Genomic DNA, 19317 nt, shown 5'->3' with positions numbered 1-19317 from the left:
GACTCCTACAGTCAGTTATGAATACCTGCAGGTGGCAGTATGCAACATCTGAGTCCAAATGATTACAAACATCACTCCATTGATGTTTGTAATGGTTAAAGGTCAACTGGCTTTATATAAGAAGCAGTTTCAAACTCGGTATTAACAGATGTACTGGGACAGAATCCATCAAGAAAAAAGAGACGTCTGTCTTCTAAAAGACACACACGCACATAAATGTCTTACTTCTTTAATCAAAACCCCCCAAATAAATTTCAGATGAAGCTGAAAGACAACATAGTGACTTACAAGACGCTTTATGTCCAAGAAAACTAACAGTTCATCATTTATTTACTCACTGGCACAAAAAGCAAAAATCACACTTTTGATTAGTCCAATTATTCGGTCATTCGATGACACATATCCAACAGTATATACACATTTGACATATTTGGGAATGTACAAAGAAATTTTTTTTTTATTACAATTGTGTTTTGGCACAGCACTGTTGGCTCATACAGGTATTTTGGTTCACAATGAGCTGCCAGCCCTTTTAAAATGAATAAAAAACTAGTTATCAAAAATCCTGTAGAAAGCAGATAATTCGTACACACATAATTCAGTGCCAGCTCTAATTCGACGACAGGAAAACCCAATGACTGATATGTCCATCATATTTACCTTAAAGAAAGAAAGAAAGGAAATCAGCCGATGTGGTTTGATACGTCTCGGCTTTCTGTTGTGCAGTCCAACAGGTCCAGCTCGAGTCTTGAATCAAGTGTCATTTTTGGTAGTGATGCAAAAACACCACTTTGCTCAAAGATACTTCAAAACAGAAAGTAGGACCTCTGTAATCAGATTGTTGTCACAGGCTCTAATCTAGCATGTGTGTGAGAATTTAACCAATCACTATTCTTATTAGACAGAAACAGGCGAGTCCAAATAATTTAAAAAGTCCACTATAGTGCGATGTTATAGTGTGATAGGACAGGACTTCCTTTTTTGATGCCTACGATATTTTAGTGCTCACTTCTGTGCACTACTGCTTTAAAACATGTTTACAGTGTGTAAGATGGGAAAAAATGATTAAAACAATACATTTAAAACTCACAGTAGCTTATGTACATACATTCATAATACTGTACTACTATTTAGAAAAATAACAACAAGCAAATGACCAAATTACAACTATATTTAAACATCTGACAGTCAGACAAACTACATCTGTGAGCAATAATGTTCCACAGCTGAGATTTAGAGGATATTCTTCTGAATGTACTGACAGACGTCTGACTTTAATACTGAGACAAATAATACAACAGATTCAAAGGAAATATGGAGCGTATTCTGAACAAAGAAGGCCTGTGTCTGATGTCGCCTAAGCTGTTACTACGGCAACACTGGAACGACGTCGTTTTTGCAGACAAACAGTCCAAAAGGGCCGTCGCTAAGGTGAAACTCAAATCAAACACCACACACTCTGGATTAGGTAGGAAATACTGTACTCCTGCTGCTCAGCTGAAGTGCAGATATGGAGAGGTCCAGGAAGCAGGACAGGTTTGGTCCCTACACTGACACTGTGCTCACAGCAGATGGACGCTTTTCATAGGCTCGATCTTTCCTCTTCCTGCAGAAGGCATACAGAGCTGTGAGGGGCACACAGCTGACTGACGACACCAGCAGCAGCACGATGAAGACCTGACCAAAGACGGGGTACTCCATCACTGCTGATTCACCCTGGGAAGCCACACATACAGTTCACCATTAGCAGAAACTTTTGCTATCAACGCTACAGTCTGTAGAGTGGTACAGCTGCAAACATCCAGATCCTAATCTTGGTAAGGACTCATAACTATGTGAAAGGTATGGCTGAATAAAAATGTCATCACTGATGTTCAGTTTGACGAGTGTGGATTCTGCTTGTACAATAATATCACGTGTCCATCCAAATCACAACACGTTATAAATAAAATTGTAGAATAAAATAAGATAACATGACAGTGCAGTTTAAAAATAAATTTGCTGTTACACTGGATTACTCATTTACACTCCAGCCAACTCTGCCAAAGTAGTATCCAATGTCATCACTAACATTGTGTCAGAAGGGTGTTCTTCCTGTTTCTGATTCATTTAATTATACTTTTTTGACTGCTAATTTTCAGTTTGATCTCTGTGTACATGGATGGCATCAAACTTCCTTCCCTATATCAAAATATCCCCGTGCTTCCAAGAATGGTTGATTAGGATTTTGGTGGAATTCAAACTCTTGAATGATAGATTTGCTTCAGTCTGTTATTGTTAATAACATTTTATTAATCACCGACTCAGGTGGCTCAGCTGTGCTCCTGCTTCTAGATTTAACTGCAGCCTTTGATACCGTTGACCACAGTAATCTGATCTTGCGATTGGAGCAATGTGATATCAAAGGTATCCCTTTGGAATGGTTTCGGTCCTACCTCTCCGAGAGGACTTTGATGATTTTACGTCCTCCACAGCTCCATTTACTTGTGGTGTCCCACAGGGTTCCATATTAGGCCCAATTCCCTTTTCAATCTATATGCTCCCCCAGGCCTAATTTTTAGGAAGCATAATATCTGCTTTCACTCTTACGACATCCAGATTTATCTTCGGATAATAGAAACACCACTCCCATGGAATCTTTATTCAAATGCCTTGACAAAGGTAAAACCTGGATGGTCTCAAATTTTTGTACCTTTAATGAGACAAAACTGAAGTAATTATTTTTGGACCAAGCTGTAACTTTTATGCCCCAGATTAATTAGCTATACGCTGGTGTCAGTCCAGTCTGGCACGGCTTCTACTCGTACACAACGCTGCAGCCGGCCTCTTGACCCGTGTAAGGAGACAACATATCACCGCGGCGCTCGCCTCTCTTCATCGGTGCGTTTTAGAATTAAATTTTAAAATCTTTTGACTTATAAAGTGCTAAATGGCCAAGCAACAAACTATTAGTCTGACCTTTTGCAGCTTTACACGCCCTCTAGAGCCTGAAGATTTTCTTGAAAAACAAAGGACGGCCTAACAAAAAGAAGTTTGGGAACCACTGCTATACTGCATGAGAGTTACCAATTTTTTATTCAAATCTTCCTACCTGTTTGATGATGTTAATGTTATTGTTTAATTATTACGTTGTACAGCACTTTGGTCAACTCTTTTTTTGTTATTAAATGTGCTTTATAAGTAAATAAATGAAATGACAGATACTTGTTCTTCATTGAACATCCCCAAACTGTTGCCACAAAGTTGGGATCATAAAATTGTCCAAACTGTCTTGGTATGCTGAAGCATTAATGGAATTTTGCAGGAACTAAGGGGCTGAGCCCAGCTCCTGGGAAACAACCCCACACCATAAAGTGCCCCACCCAAACGTTACACAGTACCTTTCTCCTAGCAACCACCAAAACAGACTGGTCCATTGGATTGCCAGACATTCAGCAAGCTTTGAGATCACTGCTTCAGACACTTTGCACTGCGCTTGGATGCAGCTGCTCGGCCGTGGAAATAATAATAATGGATTGCATTTATATAGCGCTTTTCGAGACACTCAAAGCGCTTTACAATTCCACTATTCATTCACTCTCGCATTCACACACCGGTGGAGGTAGCTACAGGTGTAGCCACAGCTGCCCTGGGGCAGACTGACAGAAGCGAGGCTGCCATATCGCGCCATCGGCCCCTCTGGCCATCACCAGTAGGTGAAGTGTCTTGCCCAAGGACACAACGACCGAGACTGTCCGAGCCGGGGCTCGAACCGGCGACCTTCCAGTTACAAGACGAACACCCAACTCTTGAGCCACGATCGCCCAAATGGAAACTCGTTCCATTAATCTCTGTGCAATGTTCTTGAGTTAGTCTGAAGGTTATGGGATATCTGGAGGTCTGTAGAGATTGACTTTGCAGAAAGATGGCAGCCTTTGCACCTCAGCATCCGCTTTGTGATTTTATGTGGCCACTTGGTGGTGAAGCTGCTCCCATTCCCAGTCGCTTCCACTGTGTTATAATCGCACAAACAGTTCACTGTGGAATACTTCACACTGGAATTCATGGAGCTCCTGAAAGCGATTCATTCTTGCTCATGAAACAACAAATCTTGGTCTTGAGCACAGTTTGGGTAAAAAAAACTTACATGATAATTATGTGCAATTTAAAACTTCAGATCAATACTGTAGGAGGAGTACAGATTCTTGTTGGATGGCAGACGGACTTTGGTCCTTTGGCTGGATGAGCTAATGAAAAAAACATTTCCTTTACTTTTGCTTCTTGATTTGTTGAGCTATTTGGAAGTCGTCGATTCACAGCATCATTTAAATCTAAACGATCCTATTTAATAGTGCACTACGCCATCTTTTTTGCCATTTTCCACCAGACTTTTCCGCTCATTTCCTTTTTGGAGTGCACGGTATCACAGGAGACTTTGTTAAACATGACCTAACCCAAACCTTCAATAATGATAATCCATACTGTCTGTTGAGGAGAAAGTAAAAATGTCTACACGTCGGGAATATTGAAAGCAGAACTCACCAGCTCTTTATTCCATGCTTGGTAAGTGGGTGTCCCTCCTTGGATGTAGTTAATGATGTAAAATATAAAGAGGCCAATAAGGAGCAAGGGACTGGTTACTGCCCACATGATTTTCCAGTACCAGTTGGGACGATGACCAAGCATGTCTTCTATGTCTTTTTCAAACCTAAAGAGAGTAGAAAACATGCTCGTATCGATTATTGAATTTTACAGCAGTAGAATAGTAGTACATTATTTATAGCCAGAACAAAAAGGTTTTAATCTACAGTAACAAATGTGGAAACAATCACAATGACAGCACATACCTCTTAATTCCATAGATGTAACTAACAGCTATGACCTCAATGAGGACAATGAACAGCAAAGAGAAAGTGGCTGCGTAGTCGTTGAATATGGTAAACCAGTAATTCCCTGAGGTGGTGGTGAAGCCCAGGCCCAGCAGCAGACAAAACACACACACCAAACCTGCAAGAAAAGCTCAGTCACTGGTGCACCAAATTACAACACCAGTCACAAAGAGGATTAGGGCCACTGGGGGGAAAAAGGGGACACGTCCTTTTTTCACTTCTTTTTAAGAATTCTGATAAAAAAGTCAGAATTCTGACTTTTTTATCAGAATTATTTTTTTCAGAATTCTGGATTTAACAGGAAGCCAAAACAGGAGAAATCTGCTCTCTCTTTCTAGTCCCTGTCAGGACTCTTGCTGCAGCATTTTGGATCAGCTGAAGGCTTTTCAGGGAGTTTTTTGGACTTCCTGATAATAATGAATTACAGTCGTCCACCTGGAAGTAATAAATGCATGATCTAAATTTTAAGCATCACTGTGAGACAGGATATTTCTAACTTTAGAGATGTTGCACAAATGGAAGAACGCAGTCTTACATATTTGTTTAATATGTGCATTGAAGGACATGTCCTGGTCAGGTGGCTGCAGCCTGGCCCTGTACCAGGAGCGGCTCAGCTGCTGGACACGGTGTTCCCAGAACGATTCGTGGAGGAGCTCCTGGCAACAACGAAGTGGGTCTGCAGTCACTGGCAGGCAAGCCTTGAGGTTGCCATGACTGTTTAGCCAGTGGCAGGAGCTTGGCCCCAAGAGTCCCAGCACCGCCATTCTTCTCCAATAATCTGTTTTCTTCTGTTGTGTCTCAGCATCTCCTGCTATGGAACGGTTGGCCCGGGTTCAGTAAGTTAATGGGGCAGTGCGCAGTGGTGCATTCACAGCTGGTAGAGGCATGCGGTGTCTCTGCTGCACTCAGCTATGGTGTGGGGCCATCGGACACTGATTCTGGGGGACGTAGCAGGGCCTTCACAGGAGATCATGTTGGTTCCAATAGGTTTTCCACCACCGCAGCAGTGTCATAATAACAGCCTATACTCAGCCTTTGACCAAGTCATGAAAACTGATGGTCAAACAGTGTGCCCTGATGTAACAGTAACGCACTTTGTGTTCATTGGAGACAGATTGTGTCGAGTGACTGAGACACCAGAAGAACACAACCAGTTTCAAGTGTTGAAAAGCTGGCGGAAAAAACACAAACATAGATGGCTGTAACGAGCCACCCGAAAAATCATTTCGGCTGCTCACATAATAATAATGGATTGGATGTATATAGCACTTTCCAAGGCTTCATTCATTGACTCTCACACACTGGTGGAGGCAGCTACAGTTGTAGCCACAGCTGCCCTGGGGCAGACTGACAGAGGCGAGGCTGCCATATCGCACCATCGGCCCCTCTGGCCATCTCTAATAGGCGGTAAGGTGAAGTGTCTTGCCCAAGGACACAATGACCAGGACAGCGAGCCCGGCGATCGAACTGGCGACCTTCCGGTTACTGATGCGCTTCCCAACCCCCTGAGCCACGGTCGCCCGTGGGTTATGATAAAACTCTGGAATCGAATCATGGCCTGATTCTACTGGCCGAGCATCTGGGAGGATGTGCAGCGATGGGGAGAGTTGGTTATTGCAGCTAAATGTGTGCTGTAAATGCATAAATGCTCTGTATACCCCTGTCTCCTTAGTTAGATCATGTTCAGCTGTGTTCCCTCCTGTGGTTTGTTGCCTCGCGTGCATATTTATGTCTGCGCCTCCCACCGTCCTCTTCCTCCGAGCTGTGTGCTACTCCCTGTGTTCCAGTTTAGTTTAGTATTTCTGGCACCCAGCAATGAAGCTGTGTGTCTGTGCTTGGGTCCAATCCTGCCTGCTTTACACACCGAGTATTATAAAGCCTTTCTGTTCTGAACACTCAAAGCTCTAAAAGCCAAATTCTCACACAGCGTAAAGCTCCTGGCATTCCCAGACATCTGCCTTCTCACAATGGTAGGACCATAAAGAATCACTTTGATAATATCTGCACGGCCTGTCGTAGGAAGTAGGAGCATCACAAGTTACTACTTTGAATTCTATTTAACTTTGTGCACTCAGCTGAAAACTAGTTTTATAGCTGCAATAAACATAAATGCTGCTCTTTACCACTGTCAATGTGTTTGTAACCCAACCAGACAGACAGGAAAAGTGTGGCAACGGTTCAGTGAGAATACATAGCAGCAGAAAGTACGAAGACCTTCTCCACCAACATCAGTACGGATCTTACCACTGAACAACTCGTTGCTCATGCGGGACATAATCTTGAAATCACGTAACGGGGTGATGATGGCTGTAACGTTTCCCAACATGCTGCCCATTCCTAACAGCAGGAGCATGAAGAAGTACAGTACAGACCACAGCTGGGGCAAAGGCATGTTCTTAATGGCCTCACTGTACACTATGAAGGCCAGGCCTGTCCCCTCTACTGCCTGAAACAAAAATAACGGGAGTTTATAGTTGAAATAGAAACTGAATTTAGTGTCAGTGTTTTACATGTCAAATAAAAAGACTTCAAAATGTCTCTTTATGAAGTATTATTCATACAGACACGCTTCACAGAGATCATTCATTCTTATAAAATACCTATAAGTGGATGCACATGCCACAACCTTATCTCAATAATTATAATTACAGTAAAGAGGCTTCATGTCTGTGAACATGGAGACGATGTACTGTATCATATATCATACTGATGGGGAACATGTTTCCTGCAGAAATATTATGCACAGTTTTCCAAAAATACAGTGTACTGAGGTGCTTTTAAAATTTTTGGTAATATAGTAAAGATTTTTAACCTAAATAAGTAATAATATTTTACAATTCAGCCAGGGTGGAGTGTAAATATGCAAAGTACCAACCCAGTATCATAGCAAAATGTGTAATAGACACGCCGGCCCACCGTGCCCACTTCACACTTTGCCTCTCTAAAACGTGAGAGAGACAAACATGCATGAGTTGCATTACTGCATGCAGAAATTGCATTACCAGCAGGGGGAGAAAATATATTTAAAGCCACAAAATCGTAACGTACAAAGTAGATCCCAGGCTCCCAGCATCGTCACGGCTAATATGGATATACATGCGAATGTGTTAATATTGTCTGTTTAAATGCTTTCCTGTTATTATTTTCATGTTGGCTTGAAATCAAATATTTCCCTCTGCTGGTCCTGCAGCTTATTTCAACGTGTAGATTTTACGTTTTGGAGGCAAAGCGTGAAATGGGCACTGTGGATCGGGGTGTTTGATATCGGGTTGTACAGACAGGCAGCAGCAGTGGTATGTTTTAGTCATTAGCTACAGCTTTTTAATTAAACGGGCTACACAGAAAAATACACAAAAAACCACTGTGTGTTGTAACAGGAACAGGAAGTGATATAATACCACAGAGAGACCAAGTCTACAATAACACATTTGTGGTTTAAGCAGTCAAATTGAGTTGTTTGGTGTTGTTGGTTGGATGGATGGATGATTAAAGAAACAACACATACTGACAGTTAACAAACAGGGGCCTGAGGAGCATGTTATTATTTTATTATTATTATTATAAGTGATTATTCTTTTGATCAGCTTGGTCAAACACTGCTGCTGGATGGCATTCAAACTTCCAACCAGGATCTGTCAGTGTGGTCGTGCCACTGGCATGAACAGCAGACTCAAACTAACCCCACACGTGTTCAGCCCTGCAGGCAGCTTCTGTCCTGGCTCTTTGACACAGTGTTTAGAGTTTTATTTTGGATTCATGATTCTTTCCTTTACATTCAGAAGATGATTGAAGTTCAAACTTCGTATGGTTTAGTCTTGAGTTGAGTTATTTTAGTGTCTCTGGGTTTATCGGTCTTTCATGGTCTCTTGTTTGATATTATTAGGTTCCTTCTGTGTCTTTGTCTCGCCTCTGTTTTTCTCTTCTCAGCCTCTCCTGTGAAAGTCAGTCTCGTCTCTGTGTTTATTTACCCATCTATTTCATGTCTCTGTGTCTGTCCCTCAGCTCAGTCATGTCTCTGTCTGGTCTGCGTTCTGTCTACCTGTCTATGTTTCCTCTCTTGTCTTGTTTCATCCTTTGTCTCTCCAGTCTGTCATGTATCTGTTTATCCCTAGTCCCAGTGTCTATCACGTCTTAGTCTGGGTCTCAGTGTGTGTTACTTCCCATCTTATTTGTCCCTATGTCCTTATTTGTACTTATGCCTGTCTCTTTGTTCAGTTTTACTTCCTCTGTGTTCCCTGGTGTGTTCCATCTCCCTAATTATGTCGTGTCTTTAAGTCTCCAGTGTCACATCGCTGTCATACATCCCCTCATGCTGTGTGCTCTATTTTTGCATTTCTCCCTAGTGTCCATGTAAAGAGCTGAAAATAGCTATCTGTTAAAACATGGCATTGAAAACAAACAGAGAAAACTGCCAAACTTAAAGTTTTTCGTTTGTTTGTTTATGTTTGTATTTGTTAACCTGTCATTTAAACGTTCTTGGTGGACTGTGGCAGTTTCAGGTATTAAAATGCTATTCCACATCTGGACACTAGAGGGTGCATAGTGTTTTTGTAGTTCAGTTAGTACCTCGCAACAACAAATTGTATTTGATTTAAATTGAACTCCAAAGTGAAGGAGGAGATCATTAAGATGAAGAACTAAAATAAAACTGTAAGAGAGACGGCAAAAACTTAGGAGTGGTCAAATCAGCAGTTTGGTACACCTGGTTACCTTTATCAATGCATGTACAGAGGCTTTATAGGAAAGTGCAAACTACCGTATTTTTCAACCATAAGGTGCACCGGATTATAAAGTGCATTGAGGTAAACAAAACAGTCAGATAAGTCAAACTTTACTCAACTCATTCTTCTTGCTTCCTCCTCTTCCCTACCATTGATTCATTAATGCTGAATTCTCTCCAGCTGCTCTATTCCCATGTTGTTGCAGTATATTAATGACTAACCTCGTGTTGAGGATGGATTATCTCAGTTGTTCTCCTGACTGAAGTTTGGTCTGTTTACAGCATCCTCCATGCGATTGCATTTGTCTCTAACCACCAGGAATCCTCACGTTAACTTCTATCGAGTGGAAAAATTTAGTGTTCATCCTTTTAATAAATCCTGTTTTCATGGATGCCTGGATGTTAAACTTAATTGTTACACCTGGTAAAGCAGCAACACTGATCATTTTATTAAAGATGAAAGAATTTAGACAGTTTTTAACTCTCAGTGATGCTGCAGTGTTTGTTTGACTTGGGGACCTGAAGAGACGGAGTTTAGGATCCAGATTACTCCGCGAGGCTCCTGACTACGGCAGCTGTAATGCTCCAACAATCCATCAAGCGCTGCGGCTTCATAGTTTACCAAAGTCGTACCAAAACATTTTTGACAGATTTCTGAGCGCCATGTACCACATAAAATCGGTTCGAGGTCAGTAAGCACAACCAGAATTCATACATAAGGCGAACTGTCGATTTTTGAGAAGATTAAAGGATTTTACGTGCACCTTATAGTGCGGAAAATACGGTAGTGGTTACCCTCAAAACAGAAAGGGCAGATTAGATTGTCAGAAAACATCTAAATAGCATGCACTGTTCTTGGACAGACAAAAGGAACAGCTCATGATCTTAAGCTTTTTAAAATTGCAGTGGTATGTGCATGTCAATCACATTGTCACTGTTTTATTTAAAATATACTGGGGTAGTGTACAGAGGCCAAATGACAGAAATTGTGTCATGGTCCAGAAACGTATGGACCTGACTGTACGATCAGACTCTGGGTGACAAACGTTGATCATTTATCGTTTCTCTTTTTCTTCCCGATTTAAGTAACTTCCAACTTTCCATTATTTTATAACTGAATAGTGTTTCCTGTGTGGTTACTGTATGTAGATGAGTGTAACTCACTGTGTCTAGTTCCTTTTCCAGGTTGCACTCTCCCTCTCTTACTTTGTCGGCAATTTGGGCAAACTGCTCTGGATATGTTGTGTTCAGCTTCTCAGTCCACTCGAGAACGCTGTCCATGCTGATGGCGTCTTCTGCTAGATCAAAGGTATTTAGCAGCAGAAGGCGCATTCTGAAAACAAAGAAAAAGGAGCACAAATTAACCCTGACCTTCAACAATGATTGCACAGGCCATTTTGCAACCTGTTGAACTTAGACGTATTTCACAAAGTGTTTCCTTTATTAGACTGGGAACTGATGTGATACTGAACTAAGTTTACAGTCCACTTATGTTTTTGCGGCAGATGAGAGACAGTTTTAACTGTTTTTGTTCTTAGTTGTTTCAACTGCAAAAACCAACCATTTCGTTCTTACTTTTTTGTATTACTTTTGTAAAATCATTGCATTTATTCACTTCATGTTTTGCTGCCAACCACTGGCAGGTGTAATGAATGACACTTATGTTAATGAAAAACAATGTTCTGTTGGGTTTTGGCATTCATGTGGATGGTACTTTGACCCCTACCACATACCAGCCCCCCACCACTAACCACCAACTACTATCAACTCCAATCCCCCCCATCCACCCAACCCTCCACCACACCACAGATATTTGTTCAGAGTTGTTATGTCTTGTTATTAAGTGATCTAACACTGGACACATGTTCTGTATACCAGATTCTAGGTCCAAAGTCCTATTGTGCAAAAGAAAGAACATTTCTGGGTTTTTCTTTTCAATGATAAAGCAAAGCAACACGCTGTGTTGTTAAAGTACCAAATTACTCAACTGACAGAGAAATGCACACAGCCTGTTTTCAGAATACAGTGACAGACTATTCTCTCGATGAACATGGTGTCAGCTGTTATCACAACATACAGCTTCATTTCAATGTAATCTTTATTGGAGAAGTGCAAAATGTACACTGGTGTCGTCATTTTCAGATAAGTTTTGTTGAGCTTGTCTGTAACTTTGTTAATAATGTAACAGAATCAAAACCATACTCTTTCCTCATCCTCACCGGGTAGTTTTTGTTCTCCAAGCCTTATGCTAACCTCTAAATCTAAACATAACCAAGTAGTTTCGGTTCATCAACCTAACCAAACAATGACTAAACCGCAGTTTTACAATGGTCCCAAACAACTGGTCCAGGCATTACTCGAGCGTCCTGGTTGAACGATTAATGTGTTTGTACCACCTCACCTTGATTCTAAAGAAAACTTTTTAAAAATGGTTTCAATGTAAAAGCACTAATACATGTCATTGTAGAAGCACTTGCATGAAGATGTTTAGATGACAGTAATAAACACTGTTCATTTGGAGCCCTTGTTGCACTTCCATAAGCTTGTGATCTCACAACTTTGCAGCCACTGGTCTCAGACATTGCCCTAGCATGGCCAACCAGGACCTACTCTCCATCCCTGAGCACCTGCATCACCGACTGCTATTAACTTCTTGCTAGAGTCGCTTTAGCTAACTAACACTAAAATGTCTCAGCGACAAACAAAACTCACCAAATGTTCAGTTGTTGGCTGCGAGCGCAAACACAGACGTCTTCACGCACTCCCAGCATCTGAGGAACTGAAGACCCAGTGGATTACTTTTATTTTGATGCAATGTCCCCACAACAATAGGAAAATCCATTGTGTTTGGCTAATGGCTAATGTGGCTAATGTTACTGTTAGCTTTGATTTTATGCCCTCAGGCCAGAGCTATGTTTAAATTGTAGTCTAGGGTCCAAGTGAAAAAACAAACCAAACAGATTTATATGTCTCTACGCTCACTTATACTGTTAGTTTTGTTTTGGTTTATTTCATTTCTTTCATCAAAGTCAGTCAGATTTAAGACTTCTATGACGCATTTAAAACCACTCTGAATGAAAAGAAAACCCAAGAAAAACAAAACTAAAACCTCAAATGCTTCTGGGTTTGGGGCACCAGCTGTTTTGATTTTTTTTTTTTTTTAACCTTAAAACAAACTCGTCCTTGGTATTATCTCCAACAAGCTAATGTAATGTGCACGGCTAGTCCAAAAAGCTGATGTAGACTGCCTTGTTTGACCTCCATACAAATGCGTTTGCAGTTTCATGGTCCGGGAATGCTGAATTATGCTGAATTTAAAACTTTTCCTGCACAAGACATAAATGTTGCTGACCCTACTGTGCTGATGTGGATAGTATTGATATGGGATTAGCTTGGTGAATGGTTTAAAAATAATAGCTGACACACGTTATTTTCACAAATATCATAACAGAAAAAAATCCCCATGTCTTATTTTCTCTATGTTGAGAAAAAAGATTTATTCAAGATATTTTGATGCCAATTAAGGCCAATAGTTTACTCACTCTGCCTTAAATATTGTCGTTTGCAGCTTGTATTCTTAACCAGAAGTCATTTACAAGTCATTTTCCATGCCAGTGTTTTACACTGTTACAATCCTGATCTTATAATTGTAACATCATATCATAACATGCAAATTTGGCTGTTTTGACATATAAAATACTGGTTCAAAGATAAAGTTTGTGGTATTTTTTATGTTACTCAGTTGGATTTGAGGCCACAAAGAGCCTCTTTAAAAATGAGCTAGTATAACAGCATGTTACAAAGCATGTGTGATATTCTGAATTTTGGAAATTGAAGTACACATGCCTGGATTTGTAATAACTTGTTGAACCGTATAATATATCACGCCTATAGGGACACACCTGTAAATTTACAGGCATGCTTGCATGTGTAGCGGGAACCCTGCATTAGCACAAAACATACATACCTGTCCAGGCAGTTCTCGTAGTTGAGAGTAGCCTTGAAGCCATAGATGGCAAAGGTGACGATGCTGGCAAAGATAGAGGTTCCACTGTTGATAAGTGAGACAACGATGGCCTGGTTCTGAAAGTTGTTGTTGTGCTGGTTGTAGCTAGCAAAGGCTATTAGTGAGCCAAAACCCAAACCGAGGGAGAAAAAGATCTGAGTGGCTGCATTGATCCACGCTCTAGGATTGGCAAGTTCAGCCATCTAAAAGCAGACAAATGTACATACACATAAAAGATAAACCACTCTAAGTATGAAACCTGAAGAGCCTTATCTGCGTAGCACATTTCCTAGACACTCTTACCTTGGGTGTGAACATGTATTTGAGGCCATTGATGGCACCATGAAGAGTCACACCCCGAATCAAGTAGATAAACAGGACCAGATAAGGAAATGTAGCTGTGAAGTACACCACCTGTAGAAGCCAACCAGCACAATCATAGAAAAGTTCAAATGTGTAAGTGTGATGATGGAATGTTTATGAATTTTATCATAACTTGGTAACTTTGTGTTACAGTATGTTTTAGTTAGGCACTAGGGTCTGCTGGTTTAGAAAATATTTGTAAATTACATTCACCAAATCCTCCATTAGGTACACATTGCTACTAATGGGGTATAGCCCATATGCTGTGTGGTATAGAAGGCTTGTTAATATTGCTCAGAGATTTTGGGGGATATTGACATAACATCACACAGTTGCTGCTGTTGGTCCATATCTAGGAACATCTCCACTTCCACCACACCGCAAAGAACTGTGCTAGATTCATATTAAGTACAGTGAACTGAGAGAACTAATTACTCATAACCATCTCACAGATGGAACATTCTGTACAGCCACTTTTTATACTAACTTAAAACAGTTAACTGTTACGGTTACTTAAAAATCCATCATTGACCCATCAGTCTTAGCCAATTATAGGCCAATCTCCAACCTTCCTTTTATCTCAAAAAAATCTTGAAAGAGTGATTTTAAAAGACAAATGGTTTATTTGAAGAGTTTCAGTCAGGTTTCAGAGCTCATCACAGCACAGAAACAGCTTTAGTGAAGGTTACAAATGATCTTCTTATGGCCTCTGACAGTGGACTCATCTAATGTTACTGTAAATGGAGAGTCCTCTTCACACACTGAGGTTAATTATGGAGTTCCACAGGGTTCGGTGCTAGGACCAATTCTGTTTACATTATACATGCTTCCCTTAGGCAGCATCATTAGAAGACATAGCATACATTTACACTGCTATGCTGATGACACCCAGCTCTATCTGTCCATGAAGCCAGATAACACACACCAATGAGTTAAACTGCAGGAATGTCTTAAAGACATAAAGACCTGGATGGCCGCTAACTTTCTGCTTCTTAATTCAGATCAAACTGAGGTTATTGTACTCGGCCCTGAAAAGCTTAGAAATATGGTATCTAAGCAGATTCTTCCTCTGGATGGCATTACCTTGGCCTCCAGTAACACTGTGAGGAACCTTGGAGTCATTTTGGACCAGGACATGTCCTTCAATGCACATATTAAACAAATATGTAAGACTGCCTTGAGTGGTTTTCAGCTTTGTGCTCCTTGTTTTTGTGTTGATATGACTTTTAAAAAAAAGATATATGTCCTCATTAGGATTGGGAATTCTGTCATTCTGTGGGTCTGCAGCCTAAGATTTATACTGTTAACTTGTTATACTGTATAAAGCACTGTGAGTGCTCAGGCAGAGTTGAAAAGCGGTATATAAGAACTGGTGTGTTTACCATTTAATTATGTGACAATGCATTTATGTTACTTGGCATCAAAATTTATGAAGTGGCATTTTCATGATGGCGATTGTTGTGCTCATATCCACTTCTGATATGTATCACAGAAACTCGTGAGTCTCCTTACCTTTCCTGTTGACTTTACTCCTCGCACAATGAACAGGTAGGTTATTGCCCAGGCAAGCACGAGACACAGTGCCTGTCCTGTATGAATGCCTCCATTCTCTTCAATAGAAGAAGAGATGTTCAGTGTTTCCCTGTAGAAGAAATATTGGGTGGGTGTAGCCACCTCACACTCCTCTGTAGGTCCCGTTCGGTTTGAATTTATGGGGCATACTGCCCAGGGCAGGACTGACTGCAATTGACATAAACATGAAGAGCAGCAGAGATGTGTTACATCCAAATGAGCTACAACAACGTAGCATGTGTTTGAAAAAACTGCAGTAGTTTGAAAATTAGCAGCTCACTTGAAATGAATGAAAGAGGTACCAGAAACTCCATGCATTGATGACGTTGTAATAGAGACAGAGATACACGGATGTCACAACGCTAGCAAGCCCTAAAACAGAAGAACAGCAAATAAAATCACCAATCTCACATTGACACTTGTTACTTATACCTGCTGTACTATTGTAGGGTACCTGCATATAAAGCGCCTCGAGGCAACTGTTATTGTAATTTGGCGCTATATAAATAAAATGAAATCAAATTGTCTACATAAAATTAAACTGTTCATTTGAAAGATTAAAACTTAAACAAAGCCCAGGTGTTTTTCATTCACAGCACTCTACAAAGTTCTGTCTGTAGCTCCTTTGCACAGACTCCTTTTTAGCTTCTTCTAATGCAACATTCAAACTGCTTACTGTTTTGTCACCAGAAAGGCTCTCCTTGGTACTCCTTTATAACACCTCTAGTTTTCCAAAAGTGTAGCTAAAAGTGTGCGGTAAATGCATTGTGACTTCATTTTAATCAAGCACTTACCCAATCCTCCCAAATACGGGCTTATCGAAGTCCATGCCCCGATGCTACCTAAACGCATCTTCTGACCAATGGCGAGCTCCATGTAGAATAAGGGCAACCCCTCCAAAAGCAACATGATGAGATACGGGATTAAGAACCCCCCTGAAGGCATGAAGGGTGAATACAGTACAAATGTTATACAGTGGACAAATTTGCTATATAAACATCACCACAATTATAAATAATTATAAAAAATATGCAACCATAGCATTTTAAGAATCCCATGAGTGTAAACCAGAAGCACACTTTCTAAGCTGATAGGAGCCATATTAACCCTTGGATGCACAATCTACCAATACCTACCTACACTCTTCCACAGGTGGGGTCAAAAATGACCCCAAATAAAATCAATGCATTTTGCTATAAACTTGGTTTCCACTCTTTTCCCCTGTCTGTGTCCTCACCTGATACTCTTGTGACCTTCAGGTGTTTTGCGTAAGTGGCTGAGGACAAGCATTTCTAACTAACATTTTTATGGTGGTACCCTTCTGAGCAGTCTGGAGAATTACAGTGTGCCAACAAACCCCTGACCCAACTGGCACCAGTCTCCCTACTTGGCAGAAGACCATCTATCTGTGCTTGGCTATGGTCAACCTTGTATGTGTGAAACATCTTTTCACGTTGTTCCTTCTGCAACGCACAGTGTGCTGAGTTTCTAATTACACTCACAAAGGTGATTTGTTGTCAAGACAAAAAGTGTTATTGTGTCGGTCACTAGCACAGTACTGTCGTACGTAGTAGGACGCTGAAAAATTCCACATCCACACAGTAAATGAAGGGTGACGCACAGAGTCAGATTCTGGCAGTCAGAGAGAAACATCGGGACAAACACCCCGGCACAAAGTGCCATATGTTGGAAACATTTCCAGGGAAGAGCCGAAAACATTTTTTCTTCTTTAAATGTCTGAATGCTTGCGCTGCGTTTATTTTAGTTCGTCTTTAAATTGCGCACTCTCACACTTAAACGGAGTCTGTTTAAACAAGCCTACTTCGAAACCGCTTCTGATTATTATTATTTGCTTTTCGCTCCGAACGCTTAATGACCGTCATCTACTTTTATTATTGTTTTCAGCAGCGAGACAGCTGACAATAGTCAGGTAAGGATTCCATAGGAAATTTACCACGGAACGCCCCGCCCCCTTTGATAAAATCTTAATCAACAACTCTTCACACCAATTAAAGAATATTAAGTTACTTACTTACAATTCAATCAATGGTATTGAGAAATTATAAAGGGACGTTTACATGACACATGGCTGTAGTAACTCGTTTACCAGCTGAGGTGAGTAAAATCCGTTATGTACAACATCACTGCTTTCCACTGAATCTTTGAAGACAGAGAGAGTGTATTGAGATTTGTCATTTCAAATCAAATACACTCTGTGCTCATCAAACATGATCATAAACCTGGTAACCTCCCTCTACTTAAAGGCACAAGAAAGTGCTGCTCATGATTTAGTGAAAGAGGGTCACACGGACTTACCTCCGCCGTGTAATTGACAGAGGTATGGAAACCGCCACACGTTTCCCAGTCCGACTGCATATGATACACAGGCCAGCACAAATTGCATGGGGCTGTCCCAGTTGGGTCTTCCATCTTTTTCCATGACTCGGTCCTGTGTGTAGCCTCAGTGAGCCCGCAAAAGAATTAGTGTCCGCTGCGTGGGTGAAGCTGTGCTCAGCCTGAGCCTGGTTTATAAGCCCTCTGCGACTGTAGCGAAGGCGGAGCCAAAAGCTTCTGTTATTCAAAGTGTTAGTAAAGGGGGTGAGGCATGGAAAATAACCCAGGTGGATGTTTCTTTTATTTGATACATACATACCGCAGAAAGAGGGCGACACACAGAGACAGGGGCAAAGAAAAAGTCCTTAAGAAGCACAAGACTGAATAAATGTGTGTGAATGAGAGGGAGAGAGGTGCAACAGCAAAGCTGCAAGTACAGCTAGTGAAACCAGACCTGGGGTCAACCATTCAAAACAACTGACAGAGGCCAAGAGAGGTGAAGAAGAGAGTGCAGGCAGAGTGGAACTGAGTGTCAGGGGTGATTTATGACTGGTTAGCAGGTCTACAAGATGCTGGATTGTAGATGGTGGCGCTAACAACCAACCAACTAACCAACAAAAAAGTAGGAGGCAGAGCTGGAAGTGGTGGATTGGAAGATTTTCACTCGGAGTGACCAGAGTGGGCTACAAATGAGAACATTAGCTCAGGTTGAGTGATTTGGAGGCAATATTAGAGAGTTATGGTTGAAATGGTTCGGACATGTGCAGAGAAGGCAGAGTGGATGGAGTGAACAAAGAATGACAGCGATGCCAGGTAGGAAGGCGGGAAAAGACCTCAGAGGAGGTTCATGGATGTAGTTAAGGAGCACATGCAGAGGGCTGGTGTGACTAAAAAGGATGAAACAGGCAGATGGCAGGGTCTCAAACTTGAATGAGCTGTGGGCCACTGCTGGCGCTGTCATCTCATTGGAGGGCCACTTTAGTGTTCAAGGGGTACAAAAAACAAGCAAGAAAACTCCCACAAATATCTCCAAAAATGTAGCATTTTGTGTGTTTTTTAAAATTTCAAATATTGTTTAACAAGACAAAGCTGCCAATGTGAACACGCTTTTTTCTCACTTCAACTAACTGAAGCCTTTCATTGAACTACCAAATAAACACATTGGTGCTCTGTGTGGCCACACACGTGGCAGCACTTCTGCCATCATTGTGTTCGGATGTAACAAAATCAAAATGCAGACATTAGTGTGATTTTGGGCTCTCCTTCAGCTCCTGTGCAGAGCTGATTGTTGAATATGTGCAGACAGCAGCATGTTTCTGTCTCTCCTGACGACCGTAAGGACAGTAACACCAAATTACAAAAATTCTTGCACTCAATATCTCCTCATTAACAAACTTTTAACTGAAGATGAATCATTGAGGAATGAAGATGTTCTCACAGTATTCTTCACTCAC

General features: G+C 41.1%; 1 protein-coding gene across 1 annotated transcript; it reads right to left on the bottom strand.

The window, feature by feature from the left end:
* Positions 1-246: 246 nt before the first annotated feature.
* slc6a20 (solute carrier family 6 member 20) lies at positions 247-18061 on the bottom strand. Its single transcript, XM_085366094.1, has 11 exons — positions 17846-18061; positions 16324-16464; positions 15810-15901; positions 15470-15697; positions 13898-14008; positions 13556-13797; positions 10753-10921; positions 7113-7314; positions 4827-4986; positions 4522-4687; positions 247-1716 (listed from the first exon to the last, which is right to left on the bottom strand). Exons 1-11 carry the CDS (start codon positions 17967-17969, stop codon positions 1546-1548), a joined length of 1806 nt encoding a protein of 601 aa, XP_085222220.1. The 5' UTR covers positions 17970-18061; the 3' UTR covers positions 247-1545.
* Positions 18062-19317: the final 1256 nt, after the last annotated feature.

This window comes from Diplotaxodon limnothrissa, linkage group LG11, assembly GCF_057381915.1.
Source record: "Diplotaxodon limnothrissa isolate DT_005_m linkage group LG11, D_limnothrissa_male_GT1.1, whole genome shotgun sequence".
In the NCBI taxonomy this organism is placed as follows: domain Eukaryota; kingdom Metazoa; phylum Chordata; class Actinopteri; order Cichliformes; family Cichlidae; genus Diplotaxodon; species Diplotaxodon limnothrissa.
Note: the sequence above shows the minus strand (reverse complement) of the source record. Positions and strands in the feature narration are given on the sequence as shown.

Coding starts and splice junctions, on each gene's coding strand:
- slc6a20 (XM_085366094.1), bottom strand. CDS start 17,969: ATGGAAAAAGATGGAAGACCCAACTGGGACAGCCCCATGCAATTTGTG. Junction 16,465..17,845: donor CTGTCAATTACACGGCGGAG/GTAAGTCCGTGT, acceptor TCATGCCTTCAG/GGGGGTTCTTAATCCCGTAT. Junction 7,315..10,752: donor TGGAAAAGGAACTAGACACA/GTGAGTTACACT, acceptor TTTTTGTTTCAG/GCAGTAGAGGGGACAGGCCT.